The sequence below is a fragment of the Pempheris klunzingeri genome, chromosome 16, assembly GCF_042242105.1.
Source record: "Pempheris klunzingeri isolate RE-2024b chromosome 16, fPemKlu1.hap1, whole genome shotgun sequence".
Taxonomy (NCBI): Eukaryota; Metazoa; Chordata; class Actinopteri; order Acropomatiformes; family Pempheridae; genus Pempheris; species Pempheris klunzingeri.
In genome coordinates this window covers 6,232,660-6,256,669 of record NC_092027.1, presented here as the reverse complement: position 1 = coordinate 6,256,669, position 24,010 = coordinate 6,232,660, and the positions used below count along the sequence as shown (strand labels likewise).

General features: G+C 42.8%; 1 protein-coding gene across 2 annotated transcripts; it reads right to left on the bottom strand.

The window, feature by feature from the left end:
- Window positions 1–1,755: 1,755 nt before the first annotated feature.
- Window positions 1,756–22,587, bottom strand: ago4 (argonaute RISC component 4). Of its 2 annotated transcripts, none has more exons than XM_070845974.1 (19): window positions 22,412–22,587; window positions 15,541–15,712; window positions 15,207–15,327; window positions 14,653–14,834; window positions 14,110–14,246; window positions 13,209–13,343; window positions 12,227–12,314; window positions 11,914–12,061; window positions 11,627–11,746; window positions 11,223–11,384; window positions 8,003–8,151; window positions 7,257–7,441; window positions 7,007–7,166; window positions 6,460–6,631; window positions 6,066–6,209; window positions 5,676–5,810; window positions 5,478–5,579; window positions 4,570–4,769; window positions 1,756–4,428 (listed from the first exon to the last, which is right to left on the bottom strand). In XM_070845974.1, exons 1-19 carry the CDS (start codon window positions 22,428–22,430, stop codon window positions 4,320–4,322), a joined length of 2,640 nt encoding a protein of 879 aa, XP_070702075.1. In that variant the 5' UTR covers window positions 22,431–22,587; the 3' UTR covers window positions 1,756–4,319. The 2 variants fall into 2 exon arrangements, with proteins under 2 accessions (XP_070702075.1, XP_070702076.1); XM_070845975.1 differs by having other exon boundaries at window positions 8,003–8,136.
- Between the last annotated feature and the right edge of the window lie 1,423 nt (window positions 22,588–24,010).

Sequence of the window (24,010 nt, the reverse complement as noted above, 5' to 3'; positions counted from 1 at the left end):
GTGCCTCATTCAGCTGTTCTTAAATACCCACCGAGGTGAGGAAATGTCCTCAGTAATCATGTGATCTCATTTACCTTGGTAAAGAATGCCATCTAGTGACAAAATACATGCACACAGAGGCCTTTGTGTTCACCGGTAAACTAGCTCTGTGATAAAAAGGACATTTCCGCTCCATCATCAATGACAAGAACACAACAGCTGCGTTATAGGCATAAAATACCAATTTATTACTTTGCACATTAACACAAGAATTCCCTGCAGGCTAAAAATAAAAATAAAATAAAATGTACTTGAACGTGTCACATAATAGCAATAACAGCGAGTGAATGGCCCTCTGCTGGGGGCAGGGCTAGAACATGCCCCGCCCACTCATAACCTGTCAGAGAGGGCCACGTTCATTCGTAGAACTGGAGCGTCCCAATTCACAGAGATGGAGCGTTCCATTTCTATGACTCTATTGCTATTTGACAATCACACACAGCTTCAGAGACCACTAGCAGAAAAAAAAAAAAAAAAGAGAAACAGAGCAGAGCTATAACAAACCCCCAAAAAAAAGGAACCAAAAGAGGGAAATAAAATAAAATTAAAATACACAATACACAATGTCAAATTACAAATCCGTTAAGATATAACAATATATCAAAGTGAGAGGAATTTAAAAATAATTCATGCTCTCTTTCTATCGGGGCACAGAAAGAATTATGGATCTTTTTTTAAAAAGGTTAAAAAGAGGTAATCCTGCTCCGCTGATGCCATGGGGACCCCTTCACAAAGAGGAAGTGCATTTGTGAGGGGTCAGCAGAGTTGCCATGGAGACAGGAGAGCCCCACCCACCCACCCACCCACCAAGAGGCGTGGCCACAGGTACAAACCAGGAACTAGGAGATAAAATGGATGCTCGCTACAGTAACCTGGCACAGAGGAGAGGGGTTCGGTCTTTAACGGGTCCACGTTTGAAGAAAGTACCTCGTTTGAATTTGAACACGACGCAAAGAGCTGACCCCCCTCGCCTCAGAAATCAGAGTGTACCTCCCAAATTACTGACATTTGTGTAGGAATCTTTAAAATGCATCTTAGAGAGACCGGACATATATTGCTAGCCTAAAACAGTCCCACTAAATTGATCAACATTTACCCTCCCCCAGGAAAAATAAAAGCGTTTATATTTTTTTCCTTTCTCATAATAAATATGATTCCAAAAAGGTTTTTTTTTTCTTTTTTTCTAAAAAGGACAATACTCTGGCATGCAGGCGAGCAAAGTCTACATTTTGTTACTTTAAAAAGAAAATTGTCTAAAGTCTACATAACTATACCACCAAATGCACATTCCCACTGATTGATACAAGCAAATAAAATAAAAATTAAAAAAAAAATAAAAAAGGTACAGAGACACAATTGCGAGAGGAGACCAACAACCACAATGAGTAGAATTATAGCTTTGTTTTTCCACGTTTGAAAACTAGAACTGGGTTAGTATTGCTTTGCAATGTCATGTTACAAACAGGGAGTGATCATTTTTCTGACTGGAGCTCAATGATCAAATATTGTGAAGGATAGAAAACATTAAATCATTCCCCCCCCATTAGAGATGCCAGATGAATATTCAATCACAGCCCACTTAGCTTCATAAAACTAGTGCATGTTTTAAAAACCGATCTGCCCCCCTTTTCAACAAACAGTAAAACTTATTGCATGCAATGCCTGGACAACACCCTCTCTCAATCATCCCCCCCCCCACCCCACTAGCCCTCCTCACTTCCTGCTTCTCTGCTCCCGGCTGACGCCAACGCCCACGCCTTCAACAGGCAGGTGCTCAAACTCATTCATAGTAAACCTGCTGCTTTACGGGCGGTTTATTACAAAAGGGCTTTCACTGAGCTGCCCCTCCCTGAGGAGGCGTGCACGTCGACCGTGTCTCCAAACCCTCCTGTCCAACACCTCTATCCAATCGTGACACCAGGGGGCACCACTTGCGCAAGTTGTCACCACAGCACACGCTGATGTTACTTTGGTTTCCATGGTAACAGTTTGGGGGGGTCCAAGGGCAGTGCTTATGCTTATTGTCGATTCATTTAATCCAGTGTTAAAAATGCATAAAAAATATGAAACAAACACCGTCAAATAGCAGAGACTTTAAGATGGGTATATTTCAAATACACACAGAGTAATAGAAACCATTTTTGTTTTTAAAAAGTCTAAAAATTCAACTCATTGCCTATCGCAAACCGCTTTTCAACAAATCCTTTAACCTAGGTTCACTCAGACTACAATCCCTGATTGTCACCATCTATCCGATCAAAACCAACCGATACCAGCCGAGTGACGCACACAGCGGCACACGTGTTCCACCAGTCGGAGTGCTACGCGATACCTCACACCTGCAGCTAAGTTTTACTCTCATTGGAACCTACAGAGGAAGCATGAAGTCATCCATCCTGGGGCCTACTTCTTCTCACCATTAACCATAATGCTACAAAAGAAAGAAAAAAAAAAAAAAAAAAAGATTTCCAACCCAAAGCTCTACCCCTTAAACCTGCAGCTCAACAACTGAAGTCTATTCCTGAAGTCGCACTAGTAACTATATAACTGGCTTTTGTTGCCAACCTTAAAATTTCATCACAATAGTAACAACATTGACAACAACGATAACAACAACAACATCAATGGTAAACTACTAATTCTAAACAACAGTTTTTAAGATAACCACAAAACATCTTATATTAAACTTTTACAAATCTGCTTTGTTGATTCGTATGTATAAATGCATAAAGGTACGAGAGATTGAGAGTGCCCTCTGTTGCTTGCCTAGCGTCCCGGGTCAGTGCAATGAATTGGCCAGTATTAGCAAAGGAGACCTCAAAAAACTACGTTGGTTTCCGGCCCTTGAAACTATTACAAAAAGAACAAGAAAAAACAAAAAGAAAAGCAACGTCCAGCAGTGTCGTCATATAATCTTTCAGATAATCAGGTCCAAAGAAAAATAAGATTCCTGCTTTTCACACAGAAAGCAAGGCTGATAAGACCATACTCTGTTTTTAATGCCTTCAGCCATTCAACAGGTCCCAATGCTGAGCCAGTCAAAGGCCAGACCACGGTTACTACTGCTACACATCAGACCCGACCTCACTTACTGCTTGAAATGGATTAGGTTACTTTTCCTGGGATTCAGTGATGTTTTGAGGCACAAAGGAGCATCTGGCTCCCAAAGGCGCAAATCCCAACCGTCCTGTACTAGCAGCAGGCTAACACACATGTTCAAAATGTAATCCAAAGCATTTCAATTAATAAGCGACCCAGGACTGCTACAAATACCCACACCGGCCTCAATGAGGCCTGTTTAAGTCATATGTCTCAAAGTTGCTCTATAGATGTAAATATATGCTTATATGTACTGTATGTGTGAATATAAAAACAACAAATCTGAGGCATTTACAGCAGTTATCTCCTTGATTTCCCTTTACAATTCAGTGGCCTGCCATGAAACACACACACAAACACACTCTCATACAGCAGTACATGTATATACAGATGCACGCACACACACACACACACACACACACACACACACACACAGACATATTCTTCGCTAAGATGGGAGGAAAGTAGTAATGGGCATGACACCCAGGTCACCTCGCTTGTAAAAGACCGTAAAGGAGAAAGTTAAACCACACGCTCATAAAAAGGAAAAATATATATATATGTATATATATCATTCTCAAAAGGTCGACTCCCCTCCATCTCTTTTCCTGTAGAGTTCCCTCCCCACCACCCAATAAACCCAAGACCTTGTGACAGATTTTGCCCAAAGGGGCTTTGAGGTAAAAGTAGATAAGAGTCCTGCTTAGCTGGGAGAGCTAAAGAGCTGCGCCGACACAGATCGTGCCAATCCACTCCCTTGCTCAGTGTATCTTACGAACACAAGAGTGCAGACATTCAAATAGAAAAAAAAACAAAAATCAAAATAATGGCTCAACTTGTAGTATGTGTGTATGATTTGTTTTTTGTGCATTGGAACCCTTCGGGGTTCACAGTGCTGAATTGCTGGTTTGAAAGGCGGCTCGACTGGGAACGCTGGTTGGATATTGTTCCTTGAAACAAAAGCCTGCTGGACATCAAGACACAGCAGAATCCCCCGTCCAAGAGCCGCTTTGGTGCAGATTCAGAAAATGAAGAGTGAGTGTGAAGAGAAAGAGACAGACTACAAGGAAAGAGAGATGTTCAAGAGGAAGAAGAGGAAGAAGAGAGAGACTGGCAAATGAGAGATAAAAAGACAGAAAGAAAGGGAATCCGCGGGTGGACTGGCTGACGTTCTTGCTATCTCAGGCGAAGTACATGGTGTGCTGGGTATCATAGTGGATCTGAACGGCCTTGGCCAACGCCTGGGGGTCCCGGCCGTTACTCTGGCCTGACACGTGGCTGCCTTCAGCACTGCAAGACAGAGAAAGGCACGGTTTACTTTGACTGTCAGGAATGTCACAGCACTAAGATGCGTCATCTCTCTTGGCTTGATCTAAAATGATGCATTTATCTGTCCTGAACTGGGACAACAGACATCCCAGGCTGCCCCACCTGTCATGGTCTTTGTCCACCAGGTGGTAACGGGCTCGGAAAGCCACTAGTCTGGCGTAGTAGGCCGGTGCTGGGATGGAGACGGAGCGCGTGCAGCGGACATAGGTGTGGCACAGCTGGTAGGTGAGGAGCTGCAGTTCATCGGCAGTGAAACAGTTGTCGTCCCACAGGACGTGGTAGTGGGAGGGACGACTGGTTCCCTGAGGGAAGACGGAACATGATATTTTAAATGTTTTAAAGCCCCCTGAGGCAAACTGTAATTTGGGGCTACATAAAAATATATATATATATATATTTTGACTTAATGTTTTTAACTTGACATCTCAATACTGTACTGGTAATGTCATGTTATGCTGTTATACCTACCTGAGGCATGCTTGTTGGGTTTAATATCTATCTATACACAGCAACTGATTTATGTTTACAAAGTGCAGCATAAGGCTCACCAGTAAGTTAGCCAAGTGTGTGCAAGTGTCTGTTTCCACTTTTTACAGCTCTTTTAAATTTGCAGGCAACAAGTGTTTTATACTGAAATTGTTATTAAGATGTTTGAGGGTAGTGCATGACTTTAAGTAACAGCCAAACCATCTAATGAGTCAATGAAGCAGCCAAATCACGCCGTTTATTCTCATTAAGTATCATTACTGTGGTAACCACAGAGCAAAATTTACATACCCTTGAAGACAAATTCCACAGAGATAATGGGTTGTAACCATAATTTCTATGTTTTGGTTTGTTAGTGTGCCAAACTCATGCACAATTTCAAAACTGTGAGTTTGACACGAAGCAAAGTCGCATTAGGTTTCTTTAGATGTATTTCTTTAGATTTTCTTTATTACATTTAATTCAACAAACAGCTTTTGTGACATTCTCATCCATGACCAGGTGTTTGAGCATCTATCCCTCACCTGAATTCCAGCATGGCTGCACAGGTAGAAGTCGAACTCGGACGGGTGTGTTATGGTGCTGTCCACTGTGGTGCCTGCTGGGACGTTACCACTCTTCCCAACCTGCAGGGCGTGATCGATCACATTATAGTTAAAGACTCACTGCAATGAAATGACGCACGCTAACACCCAATCACAGTCGAGTGAACTCCTACTGACCCTCTCAGCTTTGTCAGAGCAGAAGAGACGAGTGTGATGACGTTTCTGAACCACAATGTAGGTAATGCCCGGCCTGTAGTCCTCCTCCAGACTGATACAGGCCTTCCTGATGGCTATCAGCTCCGGCCACGCCACCTGGAAATACAGAGACACATATACGCTTAAAATATCCTATGCAACATGTTGTCTTCATATACGACTGCTGTACCAAGACTGTTGAATTTTTCTGTGTTTATTTCACTTCTGGTCACCATCTTTTAGTCACAGTTTTGGCAGCAGCCATTCCCGTCTGGAAGATCGCACTTGGGACTTGCACACCAAAATGGCAAAAATCAACTGGCAGTACGACAGTTTTACCAGTTGTTTTCATGCTTATTTCCAATCGCTCACCTGTTTCATTTGTCCCTCTGACACACCGCCACGATAGTAGATGATTCGTGTGGGCTTGAAGCGTGTGGACTTGTAGAACTGGATGAGCAGCTCCCGCACCATGTTGGTCAAGTCTTGGATTACCTCCTGGCTGAAGAGTTGCTCCTAAAGAGACAATAACAAGCAGGGATACTGTAAACGAAGAGTCAATCTGAGATATGTCCAGAAAACTGATGTCTAGTATTATACATTGAATTTGAAATAGTGTTAAAATACTAACAATCAATCTAAACATTGTAGACAAGCTTGGCTACAATAGAATGTTTTTTAAAAAAAGAAACCACTCAATGAACAAGAACAAATTAGTTTATCAATAGTATGAAACCTTCACCAAGTACACAAAGAAAGCCGTTACCTGGGACATGTCTTGTCGAGACGTCTGGACTCGCACCGTGGCGCAGTAACGGCTGGGGTGGCCGTCCATGCTGCCCACCACCGCTGCGATGGACGGCTTCTTCCCATCACCTGCTGGAGGATGTGTGACATCCGCACCCAGGAAGATGACAGGCTGCTGGAACACAGAGGGCCTAAACCAAGAACAGGACACACAAAAGAAAGAAAAGAGCCTTTGTATCACGGGCCTGTACATCACATTTCTTACTCCGTTTCTAAGCCACATGAACAGTTCTAAAAACTGTGTGTGAGGTGAAAAAAAGAAGATCCAATTATAAAGATTCTCAGAATTTCAGCACCGGATGAAATGAAAGCCAAGAACGGCCAACTTTATATGAAAACGATGAAGATTATTACTATGACTTGGATAGCTCTTTACCGCATGATTACCAGGGGGCCATTTGTATTCAGAAGACATCTGACCGTTCTACAACAGTAAAAGCCAAGAAGGAAACCAAATTCCCCATCGGGAATGCAACGAAGAAATAAATATCCAACTCCGTGCTGACCTCTGATGAGGCACCAGGACGTTGTTGATGCCTCCCAGCTTGGCGTTGATCTTGAGGCACAGGTTGGAGAGGGTCTGAGGGGACGTCTTCACTACGTTCTTCACCTGCACACACTGGGTTGCCATGCCAAGGAGAGTGTCCCCCACTCGCTTTACCTCAGCTGCAGACGAGAGCGGAGATGACAAAGATCAATATCACTCAAAGTTTGCCTAAAAGACTGACTGCAAAAATATGAATTTCAATTGCTTACCATAGACTGGTGTTTTGCCCGGCAGGATGACGACAATCAGCTGCAGACCTACATAAGACATCTTGAGGTGTTTGAACATGGGCTCCACACTGTCAGCTCCTTGGGCGTATTTACAGAAACATGGCTGCCCTTGAATCGGCATCCCGGCATCCTTGGAGATCTTTCGCAGCTGGTCAGTGAAGCTCCTATTGAAAAAACATTAAATGCTCATCAGAAATCAGCAGTATGGGCACAAGCAGATGCAGACAGACTGGATTTGTGGGTTGCAATTTAAAGACTAAAGAGTTTTCAGCCCCACTAGCATCTTTACGAGGCTGTGATTAGGCACAACAGTGCAACCATACTGATGATACGCTGGTATACTACCATCATCATCTTGGTTTAGTTTGCATGCTAACAGTTGCTAATTAGCACTGAACATAAAGTAAAGCCAAGGCTGATGGGAATGTCAGTTCTGCAGGTGTTTGGTGATCCCTTAATGCTTCTTCTAGCGTCATCATAAGGTCATATTTTGATTTTATCCAATGCTTAAGTTCATGATCAAAGTTATTACAATTCATCCTGATGGGAAGATAAATGTCTGTCAGATTTTGTGACAATCCAAATGTCAACCTCATGGTGGTGGATCAAAGTCATTAGGATACATCATCTGGCATTCATGAATGTTTGTACAAAGGTTTGGGCCAATTAATCCAATACATGCTGAAAATATTTGAGTCTGAACCATCATCAGTGCCATGACTCACTTGAGCAGGTCCTCCCGACACTGTTTCTGTGGAGCGAAGCAGGCCACGGCCCAGACCTTGATCTCGATGCCGGCGTAGAACTGCTTCCCTCTCATGTCCCACACGCCCTGATTGGGCGTGGCCACCGTTTTATTCTGCGGAGAGAGTCCCTACTCTCTTAGTCAACCCCCCGATTGGATGAGCCAATACAAAAGGTACTACAGCCCAACCCACACTTTGAAGTTCCTTCCATATACGGATATACATAGTGCATGAACAGCCCACCCAGCTGGCCTACAGACACATACACTGTTCGACTTTATAGTCTGTGCATAGCATGTTGAGACTTATTTAGAAACGGTCTGTTTTGTATTACAAATATGGTTTTATAGCCTTTGATATTAGGAGTCGAGACATGAACAGTGAAGAAGAGTAGTGCATCTACCCAAGGAGACATTAGGTGAGTGCATCTACTTCGAGTGTGGTTGTGAATACAAATTGATTGGGCAGAGGCTTTCAATTAAGTTAACAAGATTTGCCAAAGGCCATTAAGAGCTTTTATTCTTCAAAACAAGTGACCACAATGAACTACTTGAGGGTGGTGTGCCAAGAAAAGTTAAGAGCTCCTTTATCTCATTACAAGACCGTTCCAAAAACCTCCAACATGATCAAAGTTGTACGATTTGAAACTACCTACACCATCACAGTACATGTTACACAGGAAATAGACTGCTGCTTTTCCCCCATCTCGCACTTTGCACATAAAGTCACTTCAGAAAGTATTCATCTGTGTCTCTGAATACTTTGATGTGGCTGCATGTCCAACAGCAGCACAAAGAAATAACGAAACAAGGGTGCATTTCATTCATAGTGATCACAGAAATGAGAAAAGCCTTCAGTATACATTTAAGAGCCTTTCACTGGAGGCAGATGAGACTCGATGTCCCAGCAGGCACGTGGCCAAGCCCTTCAGAAAGAGTGTTGTGATAGTATCTTAGGTAAATTAACCAATGTATAGTTCTGGCAGGCAAGAGAAGGATTTAAGATTGGCACTTTTTTTTTTTTTTTTTTCAAGCAACAGTCTGCTGTGATTCTGCGAAGAACGACTGTAAATGAAGCATAAAGAAAAAAACTGGGCAATACACTGAACCAATTTCCCTACAGGGATCATTAAAATTTCCGTTATCTTAGCAGAATTATTGAATGAATGGGGCGTAATATTCTAGCACCTGTAGTGTTTAAATTAACATCATCATTTTCAGATGGGAGATTAAGTCACATTCACTCCACGGGCTTGAAAAGTGAATCTTTCCAACGGGTTTAACTTTAATGCTGGGTGGCAACGAGTCAACTGGTCCCCCTGTTGGCAGCACATCCATTCTTCCCCCCTTACACACAATCCTTGAATTCCAGTTCAGCCTCTCATGGCCTGACAACCAGTAAAGGAGGAGTATAAACTCCACTTTCCCGTAATGAAAAAACACCAAACAGATGTCCACTTCCTTGTGTTCCCAGTTATGTCTTCAGTTGACAAGCTGGATGCAAATGATTGCTTTTCAGATCCATACAGGCTTTCTCAGATCTCTCCAAATGGCTGATTTGAAATTCACTGGGTGAATCTCAGCAGTCTGCAGTGACTTGCTCCTCTGATCTGTTCCTCTAATTACACGCTAAAAACCCAAGCATTCCTCTACATGCACTGTAGTATTGGCAGACAGTTTTGTCGGTTAAGTGCATCTCTTTAAATACTTTTTCCTCCTCGCAGACTGCTGATATGCACCACAGGATTATAACACAGGGCAAGTTCCAGGTCTTTCAGGTCTGCATATATTTAATTTGAATTCTAGTATCTTGTCACCTCTTGAATTAATAGCAGCAGTCACACTTCCAGGTCTGACTGGTTAGTATATAGAGTTGCAAAATAGGAATCACTGGTTCTGTACTTCCAATTGAAAATTATTTTAATGACGTCCTAAATTTCACTCAACATTAACAAATGAGACTTTCCTCAATGATGTAACAATCCTATAGGCTGGTGTTTCCCCAATCTTGCCCCTGGGGGGGGGGGGGGGGGCACTGCCCTGGATGTTTGAGGTTTCCTTGCTCCGGCAAACCTGTTTCAAATGATTGGCTGGTCATCAAATTCTGCAGAAGCCTGATAAGGCATTTGAATCAGGTGCATTAGGGCACAGAAACATCTAAAACATCCAGGGCAGTGGGCACCAAGGAGCAAGTTTGGGAAATACTGCTATAAGCTATACAGCTACTAGTTTTAATTACTACAGTCCCCTTTCTGATGCCAAAATCCCACCAGGCATGTCTGTGTCACACTTTGGCTGCAGTCCGGTCGTCCATGTGGCTTCATACCAAACCAGGAGCATTTCAGAAGCAAAGCGTTTCACTTGCTTGATTAGTTGAATTGCTCAGATTTTGATGATTTGGTCATTTTCCCTTGATTTATTGTGCTTCTAAGACATGCAAACAACACAGCCAGAGTGCACACAGCTGTGCCCAGTGAAATTCAGCAGTAAATGTACATGTCTGCAGGATGAGTCATTTCCACGATTCCCATTTATTGTCTGTGTACGCAGTTGTGCAATGCATTCTGGTAGCACTGTGGCGCTACCACACTCAAATAAATAAATGAATAAATTCAATTAACTGTTGTCGATCCAAAATACAGACAGATTCGGCAACTACACGGCTCATTTCTCACCTCAAATGTTTTCAGAAACATTTTAGCTCGTAATATAAAAGAGTTTCCAAACAAGCTGCTATGTTTGTCCAGTAGACAGCCCACGATGCACACAGGCTTGTACCTGCAACTTGTTTTAAAAGCAGCAGGATAAATTCTAGCGCAGTTGTTCAGCTTCTGTATCCGTGATCCAACCGCAGGAATTTTAATGCCCATCCAAGCAATAGAAGTGGTCCAACTGTCTGTCACCTCATACTGTCTATGAAGAAAATTAATGGGACTTTTCTTGGAACCAAGGCGCCTGAAATCACTTCCCGCTTTGCAACTCTATATCATCTAGTGATTAAACACTGGCTCCAACAGTCATTTTCAACCAAGTATTTCAATATTCATAAATCTTTATTTCGCTTACCTTCCTAATGAGTGACCTCTGCAAACCTGGATCTGCCCCCATGTTCCAACATTCAGTCTGTAATGCCCCCCCCCACCCTGTGCATTCCCAGTCAGGTTTGCGCCCCAAGAGTGAAACCCCAGCCCAGTACTCACCCTGCCACAGTCCCGCCCTGTGTCGGTGCTCACCCGGCCCCCATACTGCAGCATGGGTGCTGGGAGAACACGTCCGGTCACCTCTGTCATGTCATTGTGCACAACAATGCCAAATTCCTTCAGGTAAGGGTCCGGGCCCCCGACCATGCTGTTACTTTTGACCTGGGAAAGGAGGAGGAGACAGATTAGTGCAGAAAGAGATCAAAATGTGATTGAGGAAAAGAAAGAACGGATACAGTCATGATGCTAAGCTTGTCGAGTCACTTTCTCTTATTCAGCATTTATGCAAGAATGAGTTCATATCAGTGGCTACAACTGAGAAGGTCCATAGAGAAAAATCAACCAAACGCCAGCTGCCCCAGTTGCTTTTCTTACCCCCACCCCAAGAGGGAAACGGCACTCACCAGTCTGCTGATCTCTTCCTGTCTGTCGGGGGCTGAGCGAGCTGTAGCTTTAATCATGGTGGATGTCTGGTTGTCTGTCAGTTTCTTGATACAGCGCTGGCCTGCTACGATGTTACAGACCTACAGAGCACAAAAGAATCATCTCATTAATAAAAACAAAAATCAGACAACAGGAACAGCAGCAAACAATTATGGGAGAATGTTAACATTGGAGATGAAAGGCTTTTTTTTGTCAGAACAAACACTAAAATAATGATATTTAAGAATCAACACAGCCCGGATCTCACCTCGAGGGGAAGGTAGGTGTGCTTCTGTTCCTGCCCTACTTGCAGGCAGGGTAAATGTGGATACTTGAGCTGCAGATTGTACTTCTGCTTGAAATACTGTGCTACTGTGCACTCCATGGCTTGGCCGTTCTCAAGCTGTAAGGGGAACCTGTGAAGAAATGGAAAATGTGGGCAAAGCACACAGAGGTCCAAATGGGTATTTAAAACAAAAAAAAGGAAAATATGACCAGAGTTGCATTAATTGTATATTTACAAGGTCGGCCAATGTTGCCTTTGTTGACATGGTGAACGTGAACAAAGTGATGGCGCTTACGTTTGGTGGCTGGCAGGTCGGCGTGTTACATTGCACACACGGTACTTCCTCTTCATTTGACCACAGTGTGTGACCTCGACTTTCAAGCCTGTTTAAATATGAGAAGAAATTGTTACAGAATAACGTGAAGAAGCCGCACCATGATCATTTACCACCATAATTTCAAATATTTGTTATCTTTAAATTTAGCAGGTTGGAATTGTACCCTTCTGTTGCTCTACTGTCGTCTTCAGGGCCATGATAAAGATAAATGCTGACAAAGCAGCCAACCGTGCTCAGAGTGTTTCAGCTTCAGTTTCCCTTAACACCATTTGTCACAACTCAGCTCAAAACACAAACCAAAAAGGAGAATAGAGAGAGCTTACAAGTGTCTGCTGAAATGCAATATGAAAAAATGTGCAATTCCACACCGCCGGGTTCAAAATTACATCAAATTTGACAAATACCATTAGCTCCTGCATGGTTATTTCATTGTTTTATGTGTATTTACGATGACAGCAGTGAGGGAAGATAGACTAAGGCTGCCTGGAATTGCAATATTTTCTTGCATTAAAGAATTCTGTGAGTTGCAAATAGAAGTGGAGCTTTATGCAGGAGATCCTTGATGTTATTGTGAATCCCATGGACATATTTTCTGATTTGAGGCCGTCTAGTTTCTATTGAAAGGCAGAAACACAATCCTTTGTCACCCCGAGGTTAAGAACAAGACAAGTGTTCAGCACTGTTGTAGGTCGAGCAGTGTGTATCCAGCATGAGTACGTGTCAGAAGTGGGTGTAGATTCTTTAGTTATTACACAGTGCATAAAAACAAACATGCATGTGCCTTGCAGGCTCACACCGATCTGCAATCTATGTGGTGAATTTGACACAATGAGTCACAGGGGTTGTGTACATAACGTGTGTATTTCTGTTCATGCAGACCTCCTGTACATGCTGCCAAATGTGGGTATATTGTGTGCATGCACTAGTACTGAAAGCTCACCTCTTATTTCCTTGGTGAATTTGACGCGCTGCGAGTCGGTGAGTGGTTTGGTCTGTTCGTTGATATTCTGTATGTCTAGCACCTCGCACATGAACTCTATCACAGGCTGGGCACGGTAGAAAGCTGTGGCTGACACTGAGGGGTAGAAAAAAAACAACAACAACATGGCATTAATCAGCAAATCAGCCCCCATAAATCTGTGACTACAAGCAAACCAAATAAGTTCATGATACTGTAAATCACAGGCAGAGTGTGGAAAGACTGTGGTGCAGGAATGCAGCAGTGACAAAGGGAGCTTTAGAGCGTCTTCTATCAAATATAATACATGTCCTGGTCTCACCAGCACAAACACACCACCTAGTAAGCCATGTAAGTCAAGTGAACTGATCAGGACTTGTGATAATGTATGATTAAGCATTTAACACAGCAGTAAGTCCCTGTCTCAGTGTTTGTCTTGGCGTTAAGAGGACATATTGACTACCTTTTCACCCTAAAGAGATTCAGGAACTGGCTTCAGTGCCAAAACGCCTTGTGAAATACTGAGTTTTACAATGTCAACGGATTTAACAGATCAGTTCAGACCCAAAGCAGCCTTGATTTAAAAAAAAAAAAAAATCCACGGGATGCACTGTTTGAGTAATAGATATGACTTTAAAGGCATATCAGAAGCCGAAACACTGCATGGTTATGACAACATCTTCATCAGTCTTGCTGGGAAGACCATTGAGGCATGATAACATTTATTCAGTTAACACCCACATCAAATAACAACATCATTAATAATAATAATAATAATAATAATAATAATAATAATACAAGCAACTGGGAGGATTTTAAATTAAAGTGCTCAAAGCTAATTTAAAATCACAGCTGAAGCCGATCAGCTCCACTCGGGTCTCACCGTCGATGTTGAGCATCATGTTCCACATGGCAGGACGGACAGACTGATGGAAACCAAACCACACCTCCCTGCCCCCACCCAGAGGATGGTAGTAGCCCTCCGGAGGGGAGAAAAACGACCGCCCCACTGGAGTATACCTGTGTAAAACAAAAGAAAATGATATAACACGGCACAGAAATAATAGAAGGATCAATATAGACTCAAACCACCTCAATTGATGAAATGTCTGCAAGATTGTTGTATAAACCAGATTAAGATTCAAAGTAGTTAGTGCCTTCTGTAAAATATTTCAGTAGATAGACACCATGTGATGATTTGAAAATCCATTTGGACACAAATATCAGGGCAATGATGAAAACGTGTCCAAAGTAAAGCACGAAACACTGCAGTTATTATTGTGTAATATTATTTGATCAGGAAGACGAGAGACAGCAGGAAATTAAGTAATAAAGACAAATAAGAGATGAAAAGCAATAACTCTGTCAACAGATGTGAAAAAGGTGCGAGTGTTTGTGAAAAGGCAGAGGCGATGAGTGTCCGGACCTCATGGAAGGCAGATGCCGCGTGATGACATCCAGAGCCTGAACGGAGTCCTCGGGGACCTCGTTCAGGTGACCGGATAGGGCTTCCAGCAGCATCTGAAGACTGACCACAGACACCCACTGCAGAGACACCTTGAACGTCTGATCTTTCCCCTCGCCAGGCAGGGTCACCTCCAGATCCACCTACAGAAGGAGAGCGGGGAAGAAAGATGAGCAGAGGGAAATGGATTGAAGAACAGGTGCACTTGGGTTTTTACTGCCTGCTACTTTTGTTAGTTTATCTTTGAAACAGTAAAACGTGAGTCAGCAGCAAAACATTACATAAGTCCGGCCACACAGAGTCAACAGGTACAAATAAGAAGACAAAATCTGGGATAAAAACATGTTTTACAAGCAGAATGTGAATAAGTCTTTAAAATCATTGGCTTAATAATGCAGTTAAAGCTTTTTCAACGCATGGAGATTTCTTATTAATTCGTTTTTGTCATTTAAAAAAAAAAAAAAAAAAAATCCATCTGTCTGTTGACATAAAGCTCACGTGTTTGAAATACCAACCCTGTCTCTCCCAATTGGCAGTGGATGTGCTGTGTACATGTTTCTCTTCCCATCGTAGCCAGGCTGTCGGTCTCCAAAGATCTGCATCTTGAAGTGCCGCACCATGGTGTCCACCACCTCCCTACACAGCAGAGACAACAGGGTGGTTCGTACAGCAATAACACAGAATGCTTCTTTTTCCTCACCCCCCCCCCTCCCTTTACTGGGTTTTAAAACTTCTTACTCTTAGCTGACAAGTTCCTCCTTGAGCAGTTCGCGGTTATAATCGCTACAAAGACTATTGGCATTTCAAAATGATCAATATCTAAGACAAAACCTTCTCTCTCAGATTTACCTGTTGACCCTCCGAGGCCGTTTCTCAGGCTTGATGTCGATATCATAGTGATAGACATCAATCTTGGGAATCTGCACCTGGAAGTGGTTGGCAAGGAGCCGGATGGGTTTCCCCACCGTGCCGAGGCCGGGACGCCGCGGAGGCTGAAACAGAGAGGTTGGGGCGGGCGGGCCTGAGGAGAGCAGAGAGGGAAGTGAGTGTCGCAACATAAGCCATAGCAGGTACTTAACCACAGATGCCCTACATGTGTGAATTGCCACCATCTTTAAGTTTATAAGGCCTTTTGACATTGTTTGACACAAATCACACAAATCAATATGTAACTTATTTTATGTGGTGAATTCATACATTAGTCAATTTCCTCCTCTGAGTGAAGGCTGAATCTACCACTCACACCATTCCACACCAGAAGCTTCAAATAAAGCACGTTTTGCATTCAACGTCAGATTTTTAAGATGAATGTGCGCCGGGTTTGTTGCAAGCTCATCAGTGCCACCTGCTTGAATGCACAGAAATGGCCTAACAAACCCAGAGGCGTACATACACGCTCCGATTGATCCGTGTCTCTGGCCCCTGACCTACATGGGTCAACAAGGGGCTAGCGAAACAATGACCTCCAATTATCCTTCAGCCCGCCCCCAGCTCCACCCAGACACACAAGGCGCCCACCCCTCACACCGAGACAAAGACCGAGCTCCTCTCAGACAGACAATCAGCAGGGCCATATGGAGGGGTGCCACACAGAGTCTGGGATTACCGTTACACTTAGTCCACACACACACACACACATCCATCTAATTCATATCACATACAGTATATGCATGTGCTCAGATACCTACCAAAGGTGTGGTGCCTGCAAGTCTTCAATTGTGGCAAAAAAAAACACTGCAGTCAATTGAGGAACACGTCTTTCGCGCTTAAGTCACCAGTTTAAAAACAGCACATATATACACTAAAGACCTCGTGCCTCATCTAGCTGGAAGAGAACCTGATAATAAATCATCATCAATACATCAAAACATCAATACTTCTCATTGACACTGAAGGAAAGGAGACAGTGTGATGTCCGCCATGACAAAAGACAGAGGCAGAGAAAAGATCTGGGGCGTACTAAAGCAGCAAAAAATACAAATGTTAAAATGATGCTGTGTTGGTGGTACTGAAGGAGGTTGGAGGAGGCTGCTCAATGCTTTTGTCAACTGACAGCTAAGGGACTGCAGGGGTCCTCCTGAACTCCATGCACCCACACGCTCCAGTTAGCAAGTGAAGCGCGAGAGCGCAGACAATCGGGACCCTCCCCATAACACGCTCCCTAACATGCTCTCATCTAGCCTGGGCCCCAAATCACCTTCCCTGCTCCCTCCTACCCACTCCTCCTCCTCCTCCTCCTCCTCCTCCTCCTCCTCCTCCACCGGCACACAAATAAACCATCAGCTTGATTTTCTACATCGTTGTGTTTGGGATACGGTCAAAAATAAGAAGCTATTAGTTGCATGTGGTGTTTTTTTGTCACGACTTGGATTAAAATCATCTCATGATTCACTGTACTTTGTCCTACTGGCCTTGTTACTGATGGCAACAAAAGGCACTCCAAGTCTTCTACGCTATGCTGCGCACTAAACGTGTGTGTATAATGCTACATTATGCGCCACAACCATACACACACACACACACACACACACACACACACACACACAAGTATTTCAAGTGCAATGCAGCTCAATAGTAATTCAAGCACATGAATTTATGCCTCTATTTGGTGCACTGCTTTCATGGCGTGTATGGAAAGCTTACAAGCAGGAAAATGTGTTTATATTACATTTTGTCCTATGCTGCATGTGCATGGGGGGGGGAGGGTGAAAAATCTGAATAAATTGCGGTTAAATACAACATCACCACTGTAAACTATGGCAACAAAAATGCCCATATAGCCAAATCAAAACACCTTTCATGATCTGTTTAATACCACATAGGAAGCCATTTAGTATCATTTCCCCAACACACTAAGGCTGCAGCTAATGATTACTTTTCTTTATCATTTAAACCGTCCTTTTAAATCACGAGATTCAATGACTGTCAGCCATCTGCGACACCACTAACCACTTTTACTTCTCACCTTTCCATGTGGTCAGTCAGACATTTAGCCTACTCATAGAATTTACAGAACATGCACCGTATCGTATATCTCTACCGTGTTTTCAATTGTATGACATTCTACATGGTTTTTTTGTTTTTTTTTTCTGCTCGCTGAGTGCATGAACAGGCACTACAGAAAGGGTTTTACTCTTCATGTGAGAGGCACAGTGAGGTAAAGGCCTTCCTCTTCCACTTTCACCAAAAACAGAGCTGAACCTATATTTAGCCTCCTCAGCTGCCACACTACTACACTTAGAAATGTGTGTGTCTCAACATGAAATGCCTGAACCCATCCTTCCTCTCCAACAGTCTACTTGCCACAGTCAACACCGCAGGAGGTAGGAAGTCTTTGGCTAAAAAGATTTGCGTGATTATCAAAATAGTTCAGCAAACATGTTACTGTCAGTCAACTGGTAGATAAACAGACCAGATGTTCCAGCGCTGAATTAGTGTGGCAACCAAACGGCAAAGAGAAAAGGCAAGGCAACGGATACAAATACATGAAGCAGGTGAAACTAAGACAAACTGTGGAAAAGATAACAAATAGAGAGCTGCAACAAAGACTGATTTACATTGTTGATCCATGTGTTTAGCGCATGAAACATAAAATAGCGAAAAGTCACAAGCCAGGGGTGACCTCTTCAAAACGTCTTGTTTTATTCAACCAACGCTCCAAAACTCAAAAGATATTCAGTTTTCAGTGATACGTGACCAAGGACAGTAGCAAATCCTCTTATGGGAGATGAAACCAGAGAATATTCTGCATTTTTCACCGTTTTTGCTCCATCAACTCAATTTATATTTCCAGCTCCAACCAAATGACATCAAAGAAAATCAAAAAAAACCAACAAGCATGGGTGTGTTGTATCCAAATAATGAACTAGAGTAACGCTTGGAGTACATTTTGGGCCATTTTAGGATTTTTGTACTGCTGCTACAATAAGGGGAGGGAAAAAAACAAAAAACAAAAAAAACATGTTGGCCTACATTCATGTAAATTAGGATATTTTAGTGCCCCAATCTGGACACAGCCCGTCATGGGGAAAAGACAGACACAGGCAAGCGGACAAAACTCAACAACAGTTTTGAATAATCAGAAAATTAAGGAGAACCATCATGTGGCCATAAAGGCCATCCATCATTACAGAGTACCACTTGAACCAAGCTTGAAATATAAGAGCACCGCGTCCATCTACAAGACTCCCTCTGTTAACCGATATCTGAACAGGCTCTTCTTTCTTCTGCATGAATGTCACAACCATATTTCTTGATTGGAGCGGCAACAACTAATCACATTAGTTGTCAATCACCATCTACTTTGATTGGCAGTTTATCACTTAAACTCAACTTCGACTTACTTTCTAGTAACAGTAGTAGTTTTTTAAATTAGTATTTTCTCCTCCTTTTACTCAATATCTTTAGGGTTGTGGCCAAAACAAGACATTTGAGGACGGCGTCTTCGGCTTTTTTCTTGTGACACATTGCTGAAGTCTGAGAGAACTTGATTGTAAAATAAGTGGATACCTTAGTTTCACAGAATAACCTTTTAAATCAAGCTAGATCACACGTAAAAGAGACCCTACAGACTTTTCAAAGGTGGTATCTTGGTCTCGATGTGAAAACAACCCGACTGCAAAGCATCCTCCATAATCTTATGCTTCTGCTCCAAGTGAGACAGAGCTCCATCTGCTTTGAGTCACAGAGGAAGTGAAATTAGCTTTTCCTGGCGCAGAAAAAAAAAAAAAAAAAAAGACAGACGCACAAGAGGACAACAAGTCTTTCTGCTCCTTATTCAGTCGGAGTGCATCTCTTAGCTTTGATCCAAATTGACCACTAGCATCTTCAAGGGGCAACACAATACGGTACAGTGATTAAACGCCCGCTTGCCGTACGGCGCTGATATTTCTCTTCTGATTTAATGTTTAGACAACATTAGACTGTGCGCAGTATACTCACATTTGCTGAGAGGGGTTTGCTTGGGTACACTGTAGAGCCTACTAATGCTATGCGTGTCCCTGGTAACCACAGTCAAGCAGATAGACAGCCGAGCTTAAGCTAAGCACGAGGATGATGGCTTGGCCTGGTGATGAGTCAGAGACTAACGGCACTGAACAGGGAGTGCGCTGACGCCCACACCTGCAAATCACCTGGATTATAAAAAGGTACTGTGCTGGACTGTGGAAAAAAAGCAGAAGTACTGATCTTTCACAAGAAGGAAATATCCTCCCCTCAGCGTGAAGTTTAATTCTTGGCCGTTGCTTAACGAGCAACTGATTTTGACTTTAACGGGCGACACCAAATTCGACGTTGAGCAATTTTCATTATTCTCACAACTCCCACCTCTGCTGTCCGCGTTCATCGGCCACAAACAGCCAACGGATGCATTTCCCGACTGGTAGAGCAGCTGTTGGCTGAAAAAACACAGATACCCAGTCTATGTAATAACTGGTCAAACATTACCAAATTGTGCCGGAAACTGTAGTTGTTTTATTTTATTGTCCTCCAGGCTTTTGCCTTGAATGAAGTGGAGCGGGTCACATTTCCAGATTTGCTTTTCTTTGCCTCAGTTCATGCCACAATTGGCTGAGTGAATCGTCAATCTGTCTGTCTGTCCACCTCTATTTACATCTTTTATGTGGCAATTTAGGCATTTGTGCAAAGCGCTTCAGTTTGTGTCTGAACATCACTTACGCAGTTGCACCTCATGAATCTGCAAACAATGAAAAACAGATTAAACCAGCTGCTTTGTGAAGACACCCCAGGACTGCATCACATCATTACACACAGCCTTTTAGGGGGGCTATGCTTAAAGAAAAATACCAGCCACACGGATATCAAAGCCAAAAAGTGCTCGTTTCTGAAGAAATCCCCTGAAACTGAACCAACAGAAGCTGACAAATGCTTTTTTTCCCCCAAATAATTTCCTTCAATGCAAACACTAGATTCTCCTGTAGAGCCGGGATGGAGATTATTGGTAGTTCGTGTATCAGCTTTAAAAAACAATAAGCATCATTTTTGCATCACTTTACTGACGCTACTTGATTCTGATTACAGAACTGAAACTTGTCTTTGTGTACATTACTTAATACAACTGCTGAATAAGTCAGATTTTCTAAAAAGCTCAACTTGCTTTGCACAAAGATTCTTAATAAAGATGCACCTCAGTTTCAGCCGATTTGAGCGTGCAAAGGTCGGATAGTGGGACAAAAAAAAAAATGACATTTGTGTTCCTATTTTATCATTATTACATAGTCTGCAATTGAAAAACTGCCTCCACACCCCCACTTTGCAAGGTAAACATTCATTAAATGCTGGTTTTCCCTGAAAGATTTAGCTGGAGGAGGTAATCCTAGAAGTATCAGGTGAATTTTGCATTGTAGTAGCTGCTGTTATCATGGATGTCTCGCACTGATTGTGTGACAATGTGGCTGGCTCACACACACACACACCTGTGGATGGTTGTGAAATACTGTTGTCTCCAAACCCTCCCCTGGACCTTCACACCGCACCATACATGCCTTTAACATCTATTTCAACCCTGCTGCAGAGCAAATGTCCTCCTTAAATAATGCATCTGGCTTTTCCTAATGCCACCACCTTTCTTTCTTTCTTTCATGTGGACAATGTGAGGACATAAAGGGAATCAACAGAAACAAACAACTCCTTCACTGTCGCAAAAAAAAAAAAAAAAAGGGGGGATCTGCTCTGCAGGCTGCATTCAATTCCTCATGTGTCTAAGGGCGCGTTTCACACGCAAAATGAAGAGCTGCTCGACTCTGAAGGGGGAAAAAATGGAGGTAAACACAAATTTGGCATGTGAGGATAAAAAAAACGCGTTGTGTAGCTGAGTGTACAGGTGTGTGGCTGATTCACCCCCGCCTGCTTTATCTTTAGATGACTGCATCGCTGCAAAATAAGTGCCTTTGTTATCATTTAGGAGATGAATAATATAGAGCTGGCCTGCAGATCTGATCGATAAAAGCGCCATCCATCCATCCATCCATGCCAGCTGCGTTCTCACGGACGCATAAAACCATCAAATTACGAGTCACAAAACACGCACGTCTGCACATTTAACGCCAGTAACATGTGTTTTATTGGCATTTATTCCGTTTTCCACCCCATCGCTGTCACCTCAGACGAGGGCAGCCCGGAGAGACGCGCTGTTCCTGATGGCGATGGTGCAAATTCGGAAGGTTTGGCAGAAAAGGGAGATTTAAACACAGGTAGGCGATTTGGTTCAATTTCGACAGGATTGCGTGGTGATATTGTGGGGATTAGTTCGTAGCTACGCCGCCGAGGAGAAACAAATCGCGAACAAACATCAACGTAAACACACCACGACGCGGAAGGAAGGAAGAAGGAAGGTCCTAGTTAAATCCCCACTCACACAATGCCAGCGCCGACACGACGAGCCGTGCGTGCCTCAGATAAATAAAAAAAACCGCGCAGACATCACCACATAGCCGATTAAAAACACCAACCCTTCCGCCACACGCCAAAAACGTGGCCCCCCGCTCGGTGTAAATAAAGTCACGCACACATATATCCACAGACGCACGGGCTGGGCCTCGGGTTTGTTTTCCCGTCAGCGCGTCGAGGCCTCGCTGCAGCCGCGGCCCCCAGTGAAGCGACGCATTTGCGCACACGCTCCCCACACACGGCTCGCTCCCTCTCCGCTCCTCGCTCTTTTTTTTTTTTTTTTTTTTTTTTTAAATTTCCTTAAATTTCTTACCGGGTCCGAGCGCTTCCATGGCCGAGGCCTCACTCTCCGTCTCTGTCCCGGCCTGGCGGCTCCGTACCGACGCTGAAATTGGGGGCGGTATCGCGAAGCTTAAAAGTGGCTAATTTAAGAAAAGGGAATATAGATAGATGCGTGGATGACTGCTGACTGGACTGACTGACCTGAGCTACCGCTGCTGCTGCTGCTTCTGGGGATTTGTACGTGCGCATGCGCCAGTTACAAGCCCCGGAGCACGCTGTGCGCATGCGTAATTTGCTGTACCACACTGGTGGATCAAACTTTAATAATGATCAGTGTGTCAGAGGGGTTAGTTGCTGTATAGCACCAGGATACAGTAAAAGTGAGTAGATATTATATTATAATATAAGACAAAGAAAATATCATAAGGCAGGAATGTAAAAATAAAAGACAACAGCAGGTGAAGTAAAGCGCATGAATACATAAATAGTTTGGGGGAAAATATTCACATTAGCACTGGAAAGTTGAGTACATTCACTTAAATACTTGTACTACTAAATACTAATTCACAGAGGCCTCACTGTCGTCCATACAGAGCAGCACATGATGGTGTTTCCTTGTCCCAGCTGTAAAAACGACAAAAGAATAACGGATGCAACATTTGGTGGAGTGAAGCAAACATTCAGGCCGCATATAAGGTGCAACACAAGGTGCAAACATGTAGTGCATCAACAGGACAAATGTACAAGAGTTATAAGAGTATAAAACTCTAAATATAAGTGTAAACAATGTAAGGTGAAATAAGAAATGTAAAGTGGATTAGTGCTGCTGCAGCAGTAAAAGCAACTCAAAAGCAGTTTGTGGGTCTCTGAGGACATTAATGTATACAGGGTATGTGTGTACTTCAAGGACAGTTGGTATTCTGTGCGTTGCATTAACACACATTGTTTTGGACTATTATCTTGGCACATTGCACATATTCTTATACTTCACACTGGGACCATTTAAGGCTTGATAATCTGCACATTTCTGCACAAACTGTACAGCTCTTTCATTTTAAAAACAGACATATTTTACATATTCTCAATCTTTCATTGTATTTTCTTCTGTTTCATATTTCTGTTTCTTGACGTGCATCGCCTGCTTTGTACTTTGTTATTTTCTCTTACTATTTTTATTGTTACGCACCAAAATATCAAGACAAATTCTTTGTGCATGTTTGCTTACTTGACAATAAACCTATTCTGATTCAGGCTTGAGTGCTGTATTGTTGTTGTTGTGTTGTATTACTGTCTTCATTATATAATTGTTTTAGATGGAGCTATTTGTGACTACTCTATATTTCTGTGTTGTAAAAATAAATACTTTATATGTTTTGCATGTAAAAAAAATTCTAATCTTGAACATATTTTTTTAATCTTGTGTGTGTATACTGTATAGCTACTGTTTATTTATCTCCTTTCTTTTTCTATTTATCTATCTATCTATCTATCTTTTTTTTTTTTTAAATTCTGAAGCGGCATCGAGGGCAAAAGGGATAACCCACTGAATCTTCTTGAAATGTGGTCGTACCGTCCATATATGTACAGTATTCTAGACTTGCAATGCACATGTGCAGGGAAAAAATGATTT